Source organism: Hyperoodon ampullatus, assembly GCF_949752795.1.
Source record: "Hyperoodon ampullatus genome assembly, chromosome: 1".
Taxonomy (NCBI): Eukaryota; Metazoa; Chordata; class Mammalia; order Artiodactyla; family Ziphiidae; genus Hyperoodon; species Hyperoodon ampullatus.
Window position 1 is genome coordinate 78,186,127 of NC_136914.1, and position 20,270 is coordinate 78,206,396.

At 37.0% G+C, this 20,270-nt stretch overlaps 1 protein-coding gene across 1 annotated transcript; it reads right to left on the reverse strand.

The window, feature by feature from the left end:
- Positions 1-2,208: 2,208 nt before the first annotated feature.
- Positions 2,209-3,011, reverse strand: LOC307048314 (proteasome subunit beta type-6-like; the record flags this gene model as incomplete). The annotated part of the gene is made up of 1 exon (XM_079697364.1): positions 2,209-3,011. One exon carries the CDS (start codon positions 3,009-3,011, stop codon positions 2,292-2,294), a length of 720 nt encoding a protein of 239 aa, XP_079553490.1. The 3' UTR covers positions 2,209-2,291.
- Between the last annotated feature and the right edge of the window lie 17,259 nt (positions 3,012-20,270).

The window sequence follows — 20,270 nt, forward strand, 5'->3', positions numbered from 1 at the left end:
CTGGAGACAAGGTCACCAACTTGTAAGCCCATGGGTTTTATTACATTAAATCTTCTGCCAGAAACTGGATGCTAATTAAGTATTCAACACACCAAGGAGCTGGATAGTAAGTAATTGGAATGAATCTACTGTGCAGATCAAACTCAACCTACTTCTTATTGTCTACATTGAAGCATGGAATAAGAGGCTTTAAAATGTGTGATCTTGGGATTCCCTGGTGGCGCAGTGGTTGGGAGTCCACCTGCCGATGCAGGGGACACGGGTTCGTGCCCCGGTCCGGGAGGATCCCACGTGCCATGGAGCAGCTGGGCCCGTGAGCCATGGCCACTGGGCCTGCACGTCCGGAGCCTGTGCTCCACAATGGGAGAGGCCACAGCAGTGAGAGGCCCACGTACCGCAAAAAACAAAAAACAAACAAAAAAACAAAAAAATGTGTTGTCTTTGACTTGTTTTATTAAGAATCACTGTAGGTCAGGGGTTATTAAAACTCGGCTGTGCAATAATAAAGCCAATAGTTTGAGTCTTATTAGGGTTCTTTTTTTTCCCCCTCTTTATATTTTATTCGTTAGAAGGGAGCATGATTCACAAGGAAAAAAATTTATAACTATGTGTGGTGATGGATGTTAACTAGAATTATTGTGGTGATTATCTTGCAATATATACAATATTGAATCATTATTTTGTATACTGGTAACTAATATAATGTTATTAGCCAATTACCTCCCAAAAAAGAAAAAAAAGAAGAGAGGATGAGTACTTTGTATCACAAATTACAACATACTAGGGGACAAACATGTGAGGTCAAAAGTAAAATTGAATGTGTGTGTCTATTATTTTAAGCAAGGTTTCTTTGGAATTTTAGCTTTGAGAACCAGATGTACCTGGAGATGGTTACAGACCTTGAGTGGCAGCTGAAGTATTTTTTAATTTTTTTATTTTATATTGGAATATAGTTGATTAACTATGTTGTGTTAGTTTCAGGTGTACAGCAAGGTGATTCAGTTATACATATACATGTATCTATTCTTTTTCAAATTATTTTCCCATTTAGGTATTACAGAGTATTGAACAGAGTTCCTTGTGCTATACAGTAGGTCCTTGTTGGTTACCTATTTTAAATATAGCAGTGTGTACATGTCAATCCCAAACTCCCAATCCATTCCTCCCCTCCACCCTTCCCCTCAGTAACCATAAATTCATTCTCTAAGTCTGTGAGTTTGTTTCTGTTTTGTAAATAAGTTCATATAAATGATATTATATAATATTTGTCTCTCTCTGTCTGACGTACTTCACTTAGTATGATAACCTCTAGGTCCATCCATGTTGCTGTAAATGGCAATATTTAATTCTTTTTTATGGATGAGTAATATTCCATTGCATATATATCACATCTTCTTTATCCATTCATCTGCTGATGGGCACTTATGTTGCTTCCATGTCCTGGCTATTGTAAATAGTGCTGCTGTGAACATTGGGGTACCTGTATCTTTTCCAATTAGAGTTTTCATTTTTATGGATATATGCCCAGTAGTTGGATTGTTGGGTTGTATGCTAGTTCTATTTTCATTTTTTTAAGGAACCTCCATACTGTTCTCCATAGTGGCTGTATCAATTTACATTTCCACCAACAGTCCAGGAGGGTTCCCTTTTCTCCACACCCTCTCCAGCATTTATTGTTTGTAGATTTTTTGATGCTGGCCATTCTGACTGGTGTGAAGTGATATCTCATTATAATTTTGATTTGCATTTCTCTAATAATTAGTTACATTGAGCATCTTTTGATGTGCCCCTTGGCCCTCTGAATGTCTTCTTTGGAGAACCGTCTATTTAGGTCTTCTGCCCATTTTTGGATTGGTTTATTTGTTTTTTTGATATTGAGCCACATGTGCTGTTTGTAAATTTTGGAGACTAATCCCTTGTCAGTTACAAGTGTTGCAAATATTTTCTCCCATTTTGTGTGTTGTCTTTTTGTTTTGTTTATGGTTTCCTTTACTGTGCAAAAGCTTTTGAGTTTAATTGGGTCCAATTTGCTTATTTTTGTTTTTATTTCCTTTACTCTAGGAGACATATTGAAAAAGATATTGCTGTGATTTATGTCAAAGAACGTTCTGCCTATGTTTTCCTCTAAGAGTTTTATAGTATCTCAATTATAATAGCTTGTTTACTCCTTATAACACCTTAATAAGGATAATAATATTGATAGAAGCATTTTTTTTTCTCACTGACAAACTATTTATTGAATTTTGTCATCAGTATGGGGTGTCTCTTGTGCTATCTTAGAATCCTAGGATTCAGGGAGGTGGTAAAGTGGCAATGGTGAATTTGGGAATCTGGTCTCCCAAAAGTACATGCCGCTCTACCCCTGATTCTGCAATGGCTGCCAGGCGGATCACCCCTCCACTAGAGCCATCCCACTCCATGGCCAAAGTGAGAGCATTGGCAGTGAATTGCAGACATTCCTCCTTGGTCATGCCCTCCCGGTAGGTAGCATCGACATAGCCATAGATATAGGAACTCCCGGAGCCCCTGATGGCAAAGGACTGTCTTACCATCATACCCCCCATGGGTACCGAATACACCTGCCCCCCTTCTTGGGGGTCCCAGCCCGCAATGATGATTCCTGACATCAGGTCTTCTCGGTATCGGTAACATATCTCCTTAAAGAGGCTGGCTGCCATGTGTACCAGCAGAGGCTCATTCAGCTCGATGCTGTGGAAACCAAGCTGATAAGTGACTGCATCAGCTACTGCCTGGGTATCAACTGCTGAGCCTGAGCGGCAGCAAAAAGTACTGTCGTGAATAGGGGTCAGCTTGTCAGTCACTTGATTGGCAATGTACGACCCAGTGGTTGTTCTGGAGTCGGCTCCTAGAACCACGCCCCCTTCAAATTGCACAGCCATGATAGTGATCCCTGTTGAGACCTCGTGGTTTTCCCAGTCGGGGGTAATGGCCTCAGGCCCCCAGGCTTGTGCCGGCCGCACTCCCCGAGCAGCTACTAAGGTGGCCGCCATCTTCCTCCTATGGTACGGCCACAAAGCAACTGATAGAAGCATTTTGATGAATGTTTCAAATGTCCTAAGACTATTTTAAGTGATACACATAAACTATAGCATTTAGTACCTGGGAGAACTCTGTTAAGCTAATACTATTATTATCTCCATTTAACAGATGGGGCACTGAAGCATAGAATACTAAGTAAATTGCAAAAGATTATGCAGCTTTTATTTCTAAGATGTTCTGATGCCAAAATCTCTACTGTAGAATATAATTCTTTATCAACTCTCATGAAGAGAGAACTGTAGTACAATAGATAAACTTAGCTTTAGAAATGGCAGTGAGAAATTCAGAGAATGGAGGAAGGCAGCAAGCTACTTTGAGAACTTGAAGGCCAAACTAGTCTTATGTGAAAAGAAAGAGAAATGGAACAAGAACAATATATCTGGAACAAACGGCTTTAAAATTTGGAGTATGAAAGGGGAAGATATTTTATTCATGACAAAATCAGTGAGGATTACTAAGGCTCAGAGAACTCTAACAAAGGGAAAAAAGTAGATCTCAGAGAGTAAACAAAAATGTTTCCCTAGAGGAAACCCTTTCCAAAAAGTTTACTGAGAGACTGTTTCTTAAAGTTAAGGTTGGAAGTCAATAACAGAGCAAGAGACTATCTAGTTACATGACTGGGATAGTTACATTTAGTATTTATACCCGCTCTGAATAGGTCTGTGGAGAGAAGACTGGGAATTCCAGTTAGAATATCTCAGACAACAATCAATGAATATAAAACTTGTTGGAGACTCAGATTTAAAAAGCATAAGGTGATCTAGGAAACTATATAACAAATGAGTCCAAAACTAAGTGAAAATTTGGACTGATGGGGCTGTTCCCTATGTAGGAATATCCTACAAAGGCAGATTATAACAATAGGATTTGTTTTAATAATAGACATTTTGTGCTGGTTTTGATGTCACATTTTATATTATGAAATAATTATTTAGGCTATTTTTGATGCAGTATGCTGACGAACTTGTGTTTTCTTTTTTCTCTTAAAACAATAAGAAATTCAAAGTAGCTTCTTCTTCAGAGGTTTGAATAATGAACAAATGTACAGATCAAAAAAGGTCCAATGAGGAAGAGAGGGCAATATTCAAAGAGGAAGAGTAGATCAAATGACTCTGATAAAAGAATATAGACAATAGAGTACCAAAAACTATCAGATAAACTGTTTTAATTAGGACAAGTACCTTAAGGTTCTCCAGAGAAACAGAATCAGTAGGAGATATATACATTTATCATGACAGTTTGGTTCATGTATTTATAAAGAATGAGAGGTCCCACAATCTGCCATTTGCTGGAGACCTAGGAAATCCAGTGGTATTGTTCAGTCTGAGTCTAAAGGCCTGAGAATCAAGAGAGCAGATGGTTTAAATCCCAGTCTCAGGGCTGGAGAAAATGATATAGCTCCACTTAAATAAGCAGGTAGGAAGCAAAAAGGGATGAATTCTTCCTTCCTCTACTTTTTGTCCTATTTAGGCCTTGAAAGGATTGGAATGTGCCCACCTACACTGGGTAGGATAATCTATTTTACTGAGTCATTAATTGAAATGCTAATCTCATCAAGAAACAACCTCACCACCACATCCAGAAATAATGTTTAATCCACACACTCTGTGGCCAGTCAGGCTGACACATAAAATTAGCCATCACAGCAAGTGTTAGTCAGTTGGTGCCAAAGTAATGCTGTGTAACAAACCATTCCAAATCTCAGTGGCTTACAACATAATCATCCATTCTTATGCTCACAGGTCTGCAGGTGGACTGTGGTTCAATTGACTAAGGGTTGGCTTGACTGGATGACTCTGCCTTAGGTTGTGGATCAATTGTCTCACACTAGGCTACAATTAGTTTCATTCTAGGCTCTAGATTGAAGGGAATGCAGCTACCATGAGCATAATCTTCTCACAGCACAAAACCAGATTGCAAATTTACTTTAAGATTCTAATTTGAAAAATGTGTTACCATTGCAGTAGTCAAAGCAAGTCACAGATCCAAGCCCAATATCAATGGGCAAGGATATACACACTACTCTCAGTGGGAGAAGGAGGTGAATGAATATTGACTAAGTAATACTCCAGACTATTACAGGACAATACTGGGTTAAACAGTCATTAAATTTCAAGAGCTCTAAGACCATGATTTTTTTCAGATCTTATAGATGTTCTTGATTAAAGAAGTTCCTCTCTCAGAAGACAGAGTCATTGGAGCTAGTATGAGTCACACTAATTTGGAAAACAGAGTTGCAAATGGAAGAAATACAATGCCCACTGATATATCAACAAATGAGTGTGCACAAGACTATTAAGACTTGGGCTTCTTGATTCTAGTAAATCCCAGAGCCATGAATAGAAACCTGTATTTGGAGGGTACAATAGTCTGGTACTGTGGGTTTTAAATTTTGCACAAGTGCTTCAGTCAGCCTAATGGAGTATACCTTACAGAGAATCAGAATGGTGGTTAAATGAGGGAGTGAGACATACAGGGAATAAGTGAGGATATCCCATTAACAGAAGTTAGTTCAAATTAGAATTGAGGGTGGGTAAAGATAATATTGACTGGACTTCTGGGAACTTATGCAAATTAATAGTTTTTGGTGATCTGAGGAAATTCAATATGAATATATATTTACTTAATAGGAATTTATTTATAGATTTGCCTGCATTAAGAAACTTTCATTCATTAAATACACATATGAAGAGTGGAAAGAGAATTCAAAAAGAGGAAGAAAATGGTATTTGTAACATATGTTACCCTTCCCCCACAAAGAGAAAGAACTAATTCTAGAATATATAGGAACACCTGACTTTTGGGGGAACAAGCTAGACCACTAAAGAGAAAGATAAATTACTTAACAGGCAACCCATGCATACACATGCACTTGAACACACTCAAAAGTACACACATTTAAGAAAATTAATAACATATGAAAAGATATTCAATTCATTAATAATCAGCAAGATGTAAAAAAAATTGAAATAAAATAGCATTTTACACTGATCGGATTGAGAAAAATGTAAAAGTCAGACAGTGCCCAGGGCTGGTAAAGATGATGATTAATAGGAATTTCCTTACATTATTGTGGAAATTTTTGCAAACATTTTGGAAAATTGTGTAGCATTATCTAGAATATTTGAAGATGAACATACCGTATGACCCAGAAATTCTACTTCTAGGTATTTGCCATAGACTTGCACTGTCCAGTACAGTAGTGAGTAGCTACATGTGGTGGTTTAAATTCAAATTTAAATAAAACAAAGCTAAAAAATTTTAATTCCTCAGTTACACTGACCACATTTCAAATGTTATTTTGCCATGTATGACTAGTAGCTACCACTTTGGACTGCAGAGATAAGGACATTTCCATTATGTGAACCCCAAGAGACATTTAAAAAAATAACCTTTGTAGTTCTTTGTGATAGCCATAAACTGGAAGTAACTCAAAGGTCCAACAATTTTAAAATGGATAAAATGGTTGTAGTATATTCATACAATACTATACTGCAAAGAAAATGAAAGAATTAGAGCTACACCCAACATATTAGATAAATATTAAATGAATATATTTGGTATGATTCCATTTATGTAAAAGTCAATCCAAAACAAACAAGCAAAAAAACCAAAAAACAAATTTGTGTTATATTGATTGAGGTGGCATACATAGAAAATCATAAAGAAAAGTCAAAGAACTGACACACCTAGATACACACACACACACACACACACACATTACATACACAGAGAAGTGGGGAAGAGAATGAATAAATGAATGAGTGATTATGAGAAGGACCAATGTTATCCTAATTTTTCCAGGTTCAGACAACCATAGGGAATAAGGAAGGAGGGAGAAATGAGAAGCTTTCATCAAATATATTATATTTAAGGAAAGGTTAGGATATCCAAGTAAAAAAATCCATTAGGAAGTTGTACGTTTAAGGTTGAAATTACTGAGATTAGTTTGGGCTGAAACAATAGGTTTAAGAATCAACCATATGAGGATAATAGTCGAAGCTAGAGATTAGGTGAAAGCCTTAGGAAGTTGGCTACAGGGAAAACAAAACATACAAGCAAAGGAAAAGCAAAGGAAAGAAGGAAAGACAAATACTCTCTAATGGACTTGTGGCAGCCTGCCCAAAAAAATTAACCCAGCATGGATACAGTGCACCAGCCATAGCTTTCCTATGTTGCAATGAAATAAATTAATCTGAATCTCCCCTGATTCTGAAAAGAAATCCTGGCATTAATTCTCTGCATGTTCGGCTCTTACCTATTTTAGAGATGAGAGAAATAACTGCTAATCTTTCAAATGTCAGCTGAAAGGTCAGTTATCTAGGTAAGCTTCTGTTGTCCACTGCCCCCTGGCCTAAGTCAGGCACATTGATAAACTCTTTCATTCTCTACTTTCTCTTTGTAGCAATGATTAGAGATTGGAATTATAAATCTACAGTATGCATATGGCTGCTTTATTATAATTACCTCCTCCATTAAATTCTACAAAAGCAAGAAATGTTGTTTTAACTCACCATTCTGTCTCTAGTTCCTATACAGAAGATATACAAAACGTGTATTTGTTGAGCAACAGATTGACTGAATAAATGAATGGATGAATTAAAACATTTTTATTTGCACTGGTGGCATATATCTGTGAATGATTCTCACATCGATGGAATGAAGTAGATCCTTTCTTTATTTCTGAGTTCCTTCTAGACTTTTTCCATAATCATATACATATATACATAAAAATCTTCCATCTATAAGACACCACACAGAGACATTAATGCACAAATGTCAAAAAGAAGGAAACTGGGTGCTTCCCTGGTGGCACAGTGGTTGAGAGTCTGCCTGCCGATGCAGGGGGCACGGGTTTGTGCCCCGGTCCGGGAAGATCCCACATGCCGCGGAGCGGCTGGGCCCGTGAGCCATGGCCGCTGAGCCTGTACATCCGGAGCCTGTGCTCCGCAGTGGGAGAGGCCACAACAGTGAGAGGCCTGTGTGTACCGCAAAAAAAAAAAAAAAAAGAAAAAAAAGAAAGAAAAAAAAAAGAAGGAAACGAAGTCTAAGTAAAAGTCTAAACTATCAATAAATTGAGGCCAGCAGCAAGTAACTGCTCTTTCTTTGCCCATAACTCTACATTTCAAGAGTGAAATACTCAGTCTCCAGTTTTCTTGAATTCTATTCCACTCATTTGATTTTCATAAAATATTTGATGGTGTCTTCAAGTGAATTTATTTCAAAGTGCTATCAGTCCTAATGGCATTTTATCTGATGACTTTAATCATGGAACAGAGGGTATTGAAATAATCAAGGATTTATGGTAACTGGGCTTTGAATTCACATGAAGGATTCTTTCTCTAGGAAGAGGAAAAGTAGTTGAGATACATTGAATTCATTCATTCTTTTATTAAAATGGATTCTGAAAAGAAAGGACATTGGTCTTAGAATTTTGGAAATGTTCTTCATTTTGTCTTCCTTTTGTATTTTCAGGGAAACTGTTGTTAATTGGTGTGTTAAGCACTAATCATTAAAGATTTTGCACAATTAAATGTGAAGATTAGGCAGTTACTAATTCCCAGATTTAGATATTAATCCAGGATGTACAGAAATTGAAATAGCATATACATGTTTTCAACTCACCCAGATGTTCTGTGAAATCTTTGGAAACATAGGGATTACCACCAGCATATTGATTTGGTGGAACTCACTTGGCTCGATAGGTCAGAGTAAGTATGTTTATTCAGTATTATTTGACACAGAGAAATATAGAAAAATTCATATAATCTTACACTGCATGTCTTTTTTTATTTTTTTATTTATTTTTTATTTTTTATTTTTTGCTTTATAACAAATTTAATCAGTTATACATATACATATGTTCCCATATCCCCTCCCTTTTGCGTCTCTCTCCCACCCTCCCTATCCCAACCCTCCAGGCGGTCACAAAGCACCGAGCTGATCTCCCTGTGCTATGTGGCTGCTTCCCACTAGCTATCTACCTTACGTTTGGTAGTGTATATATGTCCATGCTGCTCTTTCACTTTGTCACAGCTTACCCTTCCCCCTCCCCATATCCTCAAGTCCATTCTCTAGTAGGTCTGTGTCTTTATTCCTGTCTTACCCCTATGTTCTTCATGACATTTCTTTTCTTAAATTCCATATATATGTGTCAGCATACAGTATTTGTCTTTCTCTTTCTGACTTACTTCACTCTGTATGACAGACTCTAGGTCCATCCACCTCATTACAAATAGCTCAATTTCATTTCTTTTTATGGCTGAGTAATATTCCATTGTATATATGTGCCACATCTTCTTTACCCATTCATCCGATGATGGACACTTAGGTTGTTTCCATCTCCAGGGTATTGTAAACAGGGCTGCTATGAACATTCTGGTACATGTCTCTTTTTGAATTATGGTTTTCTCAGGGTATATGCCCAGTAGTGGGATTGCTGGGTCATATAGTAGTTCTATTTGTAGTTTTTTAAGGAACCTCTATACCGTTCTCCATAGTGGCTGTACCAATTCACATTCCATCCAGCAGTGCAAGAGTGTTCCCTTTTTTCCACACCCTCTCCAGCATTTATTGTTTCTAGATTTTTTGATGATGGCCATTCTGACTGGTGTGAGATGATATCTCACTGTAGTTTTGATTTGCATTTCTCTAATGAGTAAAGATGTTGAGCATCCTTTCATGTGTTTGTTGGCAGTCTGTATATCTTCTGTGGAGAAATGTCTATTTAGGTCTTCTGCCCATTTTTGGATTGGGTTGTTTGTTTTTTTGTTATTGAGCTGCATGAGCTGCTTATAAATTTTGGAGATTCATCCTTTGTCAGTTGCTTCATTTGCAAATATTTTCTCCCATTCTGAGGGTTGTCTTTTGGTCTTGTTTATGGTTTCCTTTGCTGTGCAAAAGATTTTAAGTTTCATTAGGTCCCATGTGTTTATGTTTGTCTTTATTTCCATTTCTCTAGGAGGTGGGTCAAAAAGGATCTTGCTGTGATTTATGTCATAGAGTGTTCTGCCTATGTTTTCCTCTAAGAGTTTGATAGTGTCTGGCCTTACATTTAGGTCTTTAATCCATTTTGAGCTTATTTTTGTGTATGGTGTTAGGGAATGATCTAATCTCATACTTTTACATGTCCCTATCCAGTTTTCCCCGCACCACCCATTGAAGAGACCATCCTCTCTCCACTGTATATTCCTGCCTCCTTTATCAAAGATAAGGTGACCATATGTCCGTGGGTTTATCTATGGGCCTTCTATCCTGTTCCATTGATCTATCTCTCTGTTTTTGGGCCAGTACCATGCTGCCTTGATCACTGTAGCTTTGTAGTATAGTCTGAAGTCAGGGAGCCTGATTCCTCCAGCTGCGTTTTTCGTTCTCAAGATTGCTTTGGCTATTCAGGGTCTTTTGTGTTTCCATACAAATTGTGAAATTTTCTTTTCTAGTTCTGTGAAAAATGCCAGTGGTAGCTCAATAGGGATTGCATTGAATCTGTAGATTGCTTTGGGTAGTAGAGTCATTTTCACAATGTTGATTCTTCCAATCCAAGAACATGGTACATCTCTCCATCTATTTGTATCATCTTTAATTTCTTTCATCAGTGTCTTATAATTTTCTGCATACAGGTCTTTTGTCTCCTTAGGTAGGTTTATTCCTAGATATTTTATTCTTTTTGTTGCAATGGTAAACGGTAGTGTTTCCTTGATTTCACTTTCAGATTTTTCATCATTAGTGTATAGGAATGCAGAAGATTTACACGCATTAATTTTGTATCCTGCAACTTTATCAAATTCATTGATTAGCTCTAGTAGTTTTCTGGTAGCATCTTTAGGATTCTCTATATATAGTATCATGTCATCTGCAAACAGTGACAGCTTTACTTCTTCTTTTCCAATTTGGATTCCTTTTCTTTCCTTTTCTTCTCTGATTGCTGTGGCTAAAACTTCCAAAACTAGGTTGAATAAGAGTGATGAGAGGGGGCAACCTTGTCTTGTTCCTGATCTTAGTGGAAATGGTTTCAGTTTTTCACCATTGAGGATGATGTTGGCTGTGGGTTTGTCATATATGGCCTTTATTATGTTGAGGAAAGTTTCCTCTATGTCTACTTTCTGGAGGGTTTTTACCATAAATGGGTTTTGAATTTTATCGAAAGCTTTCTCTGCATCTATTGAGATGATCATATGGTTTTTCTCCTTCAATTTGTTAATACGGTGTATCACGTTGATTGATTTGTGTATATTGAAGAATCCTTGCATTCCTGGAATAAACCCCACTTGATCATGGTGTATGATCGTTTTAATGTGCTGTTGGATTCTGTTTGCTAGTAATTTGTTGAGGATTTTTGCATCTATGTTCATCAGTGATATTGGCCTGTAGTTTTCTTTCTTTGTGACATCCTTGCCTGCTTTTGCTATCAAGGTGATGGTGGCCTCCTAGAATGAGTTTGGGAGTGTTCCTCCTTCTGCTATATTTTGGAAGAGTTTGAGAAGGATAGGTGTTAGCTCTTCTCTAAATGCTTGATAGAATTCGCCTGTGAAGCCATATGGTCCTGGGCTTTTATTTGTTGGAAGATTTTTTAAAACAGTTTCAATTTCAGTGCTTGTGATTGGTCAGTTCATATTTTCTATTTCTTCCTGATTCAGTCTTGGCAGGTTGTGCATTTCTAAGAATTTGTCCATTTCTTCCAGGTTGTCCATTTTATTGGCATAGAGTTGCTTGTAGTAATCTCTCATGATCTTTTGTATTTCTGCAGTGTCAGTTGTTACTTCTCCTTTTTCATTTCTAATTCTATTGATTTGAGTCTTCTCCCTTTTTTTCTTGATGAGTCTGGCTAATGGTTTATCAATTTTGTTTATCTTCTCAAAAAAACAGCTTTTAGTTTTATTGATCTTTGCTATCATTTCCTTCATTTCTTTTTCATTTATTTCTGATCTGATTTTTATGATTTCTTTCCTTCTGCTAACTTTGGGGTGTTTTTGTTCTTCTTTCTCTAATTGCTTTAGGTGCAAGGTTAGGTTGTTTATTCGAGATGTTTCCTGTTTCTTAAGGTGGGATTGTATTGCTATAAACTTTCCTCTTAGAACGGCTTTTGCTGCATCCCATAGGCTTTGGCTCGTCGTGTCTCCATTGTCATTTGTTTCTAGGTATTTTTTAATTTCCTTTTTGATTTCTTCAGTGATCACTTCGTTATTGAGTAGTGTATTGTTTAGCCTCCATGTGTTTGTATTTTTTACAGATCTTTTCCTGTAATTGATATCTAGTCTCATAGCATTGTGGTCGGAAAAGATACTTGATACAATTTCAATTTTCTTAAATTTACCAAGGCTTGATTTGTGACCCAAGATATGATCTATCCTGGAGAATGTTCCATGAGCACTTGAGAAAAATGTGTATTCTGTTGTTTTTGGATGGAATGTCCTATCAATATCAATTAAGTCCATCTTGTTTAATGTATCATTTAAAGCTTGTGTTTCCTTATTTATTTTCATTTTGGATGATCTGTCCATTGGTGAAAGTGGGGTGTTAAAGTCCCCTACTATGATTGTGTTACTGTCGATTTCTCCTTTTATGGCTGTTAGTATTTGCCTTATGTATTGAGGTGCTCCTATGTTGGGTGCATAAATATTTACAATTGTTATATCTTCTTCTTGGATCGATCCCTTGATCATTATGTAGTGTCCTTCTTTGTCGCTTCTAGTAGTCTTTATTTTAAAGTCTATTTTGTCTGATATGTGAATTGCTACTCCACCTTTCTTTTGGTTTCCATTTGCATGGAATATCTTTTTCCATCCCCTTACTTTCAGTTTGTATGTGTCTCTAGGTCTGAAGTTGGTCTCTTGTAGACAACATATATATGAGTCTTGTTTTTGTATCCATTCAGCCTATCTGAGTCTTTTGGTGGGAGCATTTAGTCCATTTACATTTAAGGTAATTATCTATATGTATGTTCCTATTCCCATTTTCCTAATTGTTTTGGGTTCGTTATTGTAGGTCTTTTCCTTCTGTTGTGTTTCTTGCCTAGAGAAGTTCCTTTAGCATTTGTTGTAAAGCTGGTTTGGTGGTGCTGAACTCTCTCAGCTTTTGCTTGTCTGTAAACATTTTAATTTCACCATCAAATCTGAATGAGATCATTGCTGGTTAGAGTAATCTTGGTTGCAGGTTTTTCTCCTTCATGACTTTAATTATGTCCTGCCACTCCCTTCTGGCTTGTAGAGTTTCTGCTGAGAGATCAGCTGTTATCCTGATGGGGATTCCCTTGTGTGTTATTTGTTGTTTTTGCCTTGTTGCTTTTAATATGATTTCTTTGTGTTTAATTTTTGACAGTTTGATTAATATGTGTCTTGGCATATTTCTCCTTGGATTTATTCTGTATGGGACTCTCTGTGCCTCCTGGACTTGATTAACTATTTCCTTTCCCATATTAGGGAAGTTTTCAACTCTAATCTCTTCAAATATTTTCTCAGTCCCTTTTTCTCTTCTTCTCCTGGAACCCCTATAATTCGAATGTTGGTGCGTTTAATGTTGTCCCAGAGGTCTCTGAGACTGTCCTCTGTTCTTTTCATTCTTTTTTATTTTGCTCTTCAGCAGTTATTTCCACTATTTTATCTTCAACCTCACTTATCCGTTCTTCTGCCTCAGATATTCTGCTCTTGATCTCATCTAGAGTATTTTTTATTTCATTTATTGTGTTTTTAATCGATGCTTGATTCATCTTTAGTTCTTCTAGGTCCTTGTTAACTGTTTCCTGCATTTTGTCTGTTCTATTTCCAAGATTTTGGATCTTGGAAATAGAATCTTGGATCATCTTTACCATCATTATTCTGAATTATTTTTCAGGTAGACTGCCTATTACCTCTTCATTTTTTAGGTCTGGTGGGTTTTTATCTTGCTCCTTCTCCTGCTGTGTGTTTTTCTGTCTTCTCATTTTGCTTATGTTACTGTGCTTGGGATCTCCTTTTTGCAGGCTACAGGTTCGTAGTTCCTGTTGTTTTTGGTGTCTGTCCCTAGTGGGTAAGGTTAGTTTAGTGGGTTGTGTAGGCTTCCTGGTGGAGGGGACTAGTGCCTGTGTTCTGGTGGATGAGGCTGGATCTTGTCTTTCTGGTGGACAGGTCCACGTCTGGTGGTGTGTTTTGGGGTGTCTGCAGACTTTTTATGATTTTAGGCCACCTCTCTGCTAATGGATGGCATTGTGTTCCTGTCTTGCTAGTTGTTTGGCATAGGGTGTCCAGCACTGTAGCTTGCTGGTCGTTGAGTGAAGCTGGGTGCTGGTGTTGAGATGGAGATCTCTGGAAGATTTTTGCCGTTTGATATTATGTGGACCTGGGAGGTCTCTTGTGGACCAGTGTCCTGAAGTTGGCTCTCCCACCTCAGAGGCACAGCACTGACTCCTGGCTCCTCAATTTGGGATGATTTTTTGTCTATTCATGTATTCCACAGATGCAGGGTACATCAAGTTGATTGTGGAGCTTTAATCCACTGCTTCTGAGGCTGCTTGGAGAGGTTTCCCTTTCTCTTCTTTGTTCCCACAGCTCCTGGGTCTCAGCTTTGGATTTGGCCCCGCCTCTGCGTGTAGGTCACCGGAGGGCGTCTGTTCTTCGCTCAGACAGGACAGGGTTAAAGGAGCAGCCTCTTCGGGGACTCTGGCTCACTCAGGCCGTGCGGGAGGGAGGGGCACGGAGTGCGGGGCGAGCCTGCAGCGGCAGAGGTCGGCGTGATGTTGCACCAGCCTGAGGCGCGCCGTGCGTTCTCCCAGGGAAGCCGCCCATGGATCCCGGGACCCCAGCAGTGGCGGGCTGCACAGGCTCCCGGAAGGGCGGTGTGGACAGTGACCTGCGCTCGCACACAGGCTTCTTGGCAGCGGCAGCAGCAGCCCCAGCGTCCCACGCCCGTCACTGGGCTCCGCGCTTTCAGTCGCGACTCGCGCCTGTCTGTGGAGCCCCTTTAAGCAGCGCTCTTAATCCCCTCTCCTCGCGCACCAGGAAACCAAGAGGGAAGAAAAAGTCTCTTGCCTCTTCGGCAGCTCCAGAGTTTTCCCGGACTCCCTCCCGGCTAGCTGTGGCACATTAGCCCCCTTCAGGCTGAGTTCTTGCTGCCAGCCCCAGTCCTCTCCCTGAGCTCTGACCGAAGCCCGAGCCTCAGCTTCCAGCGCCACCCGCCCCGGCGGGCGAGCAGACAAGACTCTCGGGCTGGTGAGTGCAGCTCGGCACCAATCCTCTGTGCGGGAATCTCTCCGCTTTGCCCTACCCAGGTATGTGGGGAGTTTCTTGCCTTTTGGGATGTCTGGGGTCTTCTGTCAGTGTTCAGTATGTGTTCTGTAGGAGTTGTTCCACGTGTAGCTGTATTTCTGGTGTATCCGTGGGGAGGAAGGTGATCTCCGTGTCTTACTCTTCCGCCACCTTACCCGGAAGTCCTGCATGTCTTTTAAGGCACTTTGAATTCAATTTTTCTCACATCAGGTAACTTTGAGTAGTACCTTTCTGACTTCAATTTTGGAAAAAGAATATGGTCTTCACAAACATTCTTTTCTTCAAGATTATATAAATTCAACTTGAAAAAATTTTCAGAACTTTATTACCAAGTTGATTGAAAGACATTTAAACTTTTGGAAAAGATTGAATAATATTAAGGCTGGATGGGCAGACTTTTTTGCAGGAATATTCTGGGTTTCTACAAATTCTAGTAAACCTGGAACTTTCAGATAAATTTGATTAATGAAAGAGTCAATTTGGTTACGTAAAAAAAAATTAAGGCAGAATAATCAGCTGTTGTATTTCTCTGTTTTGAATTTAGGGAGAAATATCTGGATATTTTCTTAGATGTTGGCGAAGATAATGAAGCTACATTACATGTAATTTTACCCCCTTGAGAGGAATCATATCAAAATTGTGGACAAGAGCTTGGACATTTTACTTCTAGGAACGCTGTTTTAAACTACTGGATCAAGTTTTAGGTCCTTTTAATACTTAAATCTCTCATTGATTGGTTACCAATAGCAACAGGACATTGTAAGAGAACCAGAGACATGTTTCCTTACCAAGTATTTAGACCCTTTCTTAATCACAGTTAAATCCACCTGATCTAATGTGTTTTGCCAGCACCAGAAGCAAATGCAATAATACAGGGTTCCCTAGTAATCCTGCCATTTGATAATTGTTCACTTGTTTTACCTGTGTATTTACATCTAGCTTTTCATCTATTTCTGAAAATAATTTGAGGTAACATAAACTTGGGGGGAAAAAAAGTCTGAGGAAAAGAACAGGAAACAGGTAAAATGTTTACTCTGAGTTTCCTGATATACAAGTTAAGAAAGTCTATCAGCTACTCATATGAGATCATTATTCTCCAAAAATATTATTCTCCAAAAATGTCTTTTTACTGTAAGTTAATTAGGGGGAAAGTAAATACGCATTCCTTCTTTTTTAATTCTATCTTCATACCACAAAGTATGTTTGGGTATATTAAATGTTTACCTAGAACCTAAAATTAGAGTTGAAGGAGATGATAAAAGTTTGGAAGTGTTCATTTCCTCATTAAACCAGATGTTAAAACTTCTATGTAATACTTGGGGTCACTTTTTTATGAATAAGTTAAGATATTGTCTATGAAGGAAATTTTCTTTGTGTTTACTGGGAGACACTTATTACCAGAAAGTAAAACCTAGTTGCAATAATAGTAAGTTTAAAAAATTTTTTTAGTTATAGAAGGTAATGAAGAAGAGAGGTTAATTTGGAATTATTAACAGCAAACCCTAGCTGTTTAAAAGTTCAAGTAACTTTTTTTAAGGGCTGTAACTTATCTGAAGCACATCAATTTACTTTCCTTAGCTATTTGTAGTATAATTGTTAGTATTATAGGTTTATTAGTTAATGTAACTTCAGTTAAATCCCAACGTATCAAAATTGTATAAAACATCTTAATTTTTCATGCAAGAAGTAAATCAAAGGTTACAGAATGGCCATTAAATTAATTTTAAAAACATAGACCAGTCAAAGGCTACCAGATTTACCATATATTAAAATACAATATAAAGTAACTGCCAATAAAATTATGCAGTACTGTTATAGAATTGACAGATATACTAATGTAATAAAATAGAAATCTCCCAAATATATACCCACATATACATGGATGACAAAGTTGATTATTTTAATTCAGTGGAAAATGTAGTTTCATTTTAAAAATTATGCTGGCACAAGTGATTATGAATCTTGAAAAAAACAAAGTTGGACCTATTCTTTACACTGTACATTAAAACTAAATTCTTGATAAATTAATGGATTAAATCACATTATAAAGTGTGTTTGTATGTATCTATTATATATATTTATAGATATATAGAGAGAAATCTTTATAAATAAATTTTACAAATAGAATTAGTTTTAAAATGTTTTTCCTAAATTTAATTCATGAAACTGTCAAAGTCATATTTTAACATGCCAACATTTCACACAGTTTCCACAAAAAAAGATAAATATATTAAATTGTTATTTCGGGTATTAACCAACTTTTTTTTTTTACTTCAACCATGAAGAATTTAAAAGAAATCCAAGCCAAGTAGAATTATATTTAGTTTAGTTATATGTAAAATTATTTTAAATAGTCCATGGAAATTAATTTATCTATACTAGCCCTGCCTCCCAAAATGTTAGAGTACTCTTTTTAAGATTAAAAGGGTTAATGATATTTCTTGTTCAAAAGCAGTGTCTGTCTCCTTATGTTATTTTAAGTCTACCAACTTTAACCACATATTTTCCAAAAGTAAATTCAAGGTCTGGCATAGTACTTTTCAAGCTAAGTCATAAGTACTTATCTTTCTATGGTGGAATTTCAGGATAGTTACAGGCATTTTTATATGTAGTTCAAACATTTCCACTGAAACAAATTCTAGCACTTAGTATAAGGGAGATGGAAGTGCATTCACTGTAATATTGGGAAGGAAGTATGCATTAACACTGATGGATAATTTGTTCAGTTAATAACAATACTTTTAAAGTGTAATTTTGGAGAAATCAAGATATATTTAGTTTTTTGAATACAAATTCATCATGCATAAATATTGCATATTTGAAAGGTCATGTAATAGTTTGTTCAGAAAATTGTAGGTCTTTTCTATTATTGTAATCATGATAGTATTTAAACTAAGGATTATTGTCTGGCGTAATACTATCATTCTTAGAAATAATCAGACAGATTGATCAGCTTATATTGACGTAATACCTTTTGGAGAAAAGGATGCAAAGGCAAATAGGAAGAAAAAGATATTTTTCTAATTATTTAGCTGAATGTAGATGTAGGCTAAACAACAACTGATGTATTCTATTGGAATGGCTAAAAAAACCCACACACAAAAAAACAACAAATTCAGACATAAAGAGGCTGAAAATGACTTTCATTCACCCTGTCTTCATTTAATCTTTATGTCAAATACCCTTTGCTAGAAGCACATTTGGGATGGTCTTGGTAAGGTGTCTGACAGAATTCTGATGTAGGTGATTTTATTCTTGGGGCACACCCATCTTCCATTGTATTACTCTGTTTTACCACCAGGCATTATAACAGAAAGTAGAGATGAAAACTGTGTCACACTTACATGGAGATTTATCAAAACTCCTAATTTCTCCATCTTCTCATTGCCAAATCCAGAAGTAAAAGCACACCATATAATGACATTAACTATTGGAAAGCTTAACAAGCAGCATCACAGTCTTAATGTATAAAAAGAGGGATGGCCGTTTATGCCATTTCAGAGTATATATTCTTTACACCCCAGAGGTATTGAACTACATATACAAGAATCTATAACATACCACAGACAGTGTCTTTTTTCAGAGCTCAGAGAAATAACAAAGATCTCTTTTGTCCCTACATTTCCACTTGCAAAATAATAGGTAAGGAAAGCTTTTGTTATTTTGTTATAATCTATGACTCCAATATAGCTGGGATTGCATTTACCATTTTTGTTCTCCTTACTTTTGTACAAAGACCAATAGTTAGCAGATTTTATCTGAGCTGTAGGGCCTTAGTAATAAATGTCTTTGGATTCCCCTTTTGACATTTATGACATGCCAAGTCAAACCACAGTTTTATTAAAGGCTTCATGCTCACTGCTTTTATTTTATTCATTTGCTTCATTTCTATAATTTCAAAAGGCACCTATTCAGTAGAGTGTCTTGATCCATATCTAAACTGTTAAGTTTCATTTTTAAACTTTTGACTTCATGTGTTTTTATGATCTAAGCTCAGGTGACAAATCACAGAAAGGTGTGCCACCCTGACTTGGATTTTCAGTTTTATGTAATTTTGATGAACTAGAATTACTTTCTGTTATTCTGAAAATACCTAGCCATTCAGCCTCCCAGGGATTTTGCTAAGGAACAACAGTCACTGTGCAGTTTTCTGCTCTTGCAACCAATGGAGGATGCCTCTGACAAAACAGGAATATGCTATTATTGTTTTCACTTTTGACTAAGTTTCTGTAAATCAAGTCTCTCTCTCTCTCTCTCTCTCTCTCTATCGATCTATTTCTATCTCTATCTCTCTTTCAGTCCATGAATTATAGTTCCACATCTGAAGTTGCATGTTAGAGATGTATAACTGGATGCCATACAAACCTGGCACAATTTTCTCCAAAATAGTCTAAATTGAAACTCATTTTGAAACATTCCTAAATCTACTCCTAATCCTGTGTCTTTCTTTTTCTGTTGAGAGAAACAATCCCTATGGATCAAAATCTCAGTTCTAACCCAGACTTTTTCCTTTACAGAGACTATTAAAATCATCTCTGATCTTATCTTTACTATCCTCACATTCCTGTCTTTTCATAACATGAGTTTTATCCAGCTAAACCTTGCTACTTGTAATATAGGTATGTGGATATAAACACAAATTGTTAATTTTTACTAAGACACCAAGTTTGAATACAAATTTTGTCATTTATTACCATTGCAATAAGTAACTTTACTTTGATTCTATGTAGAAAACTTTTCACATTCTTTTATTTATTCATGTAAGAAGTATTTATTTAATAGACTACTACTAAACCCATGGTCTATTCTGGGACATCCAGTGAAAAGCAAACAGGCAGGATTATTACCTTCATAGATCTTACAGATAATCGGTAGAGAGAGATTAAATAATCAGAAAAATTATGTAATTTCAAAAGAATAATAAGTGCTATAAGGTTGTAGCATAGGATGTAACAAACACATATGACATTT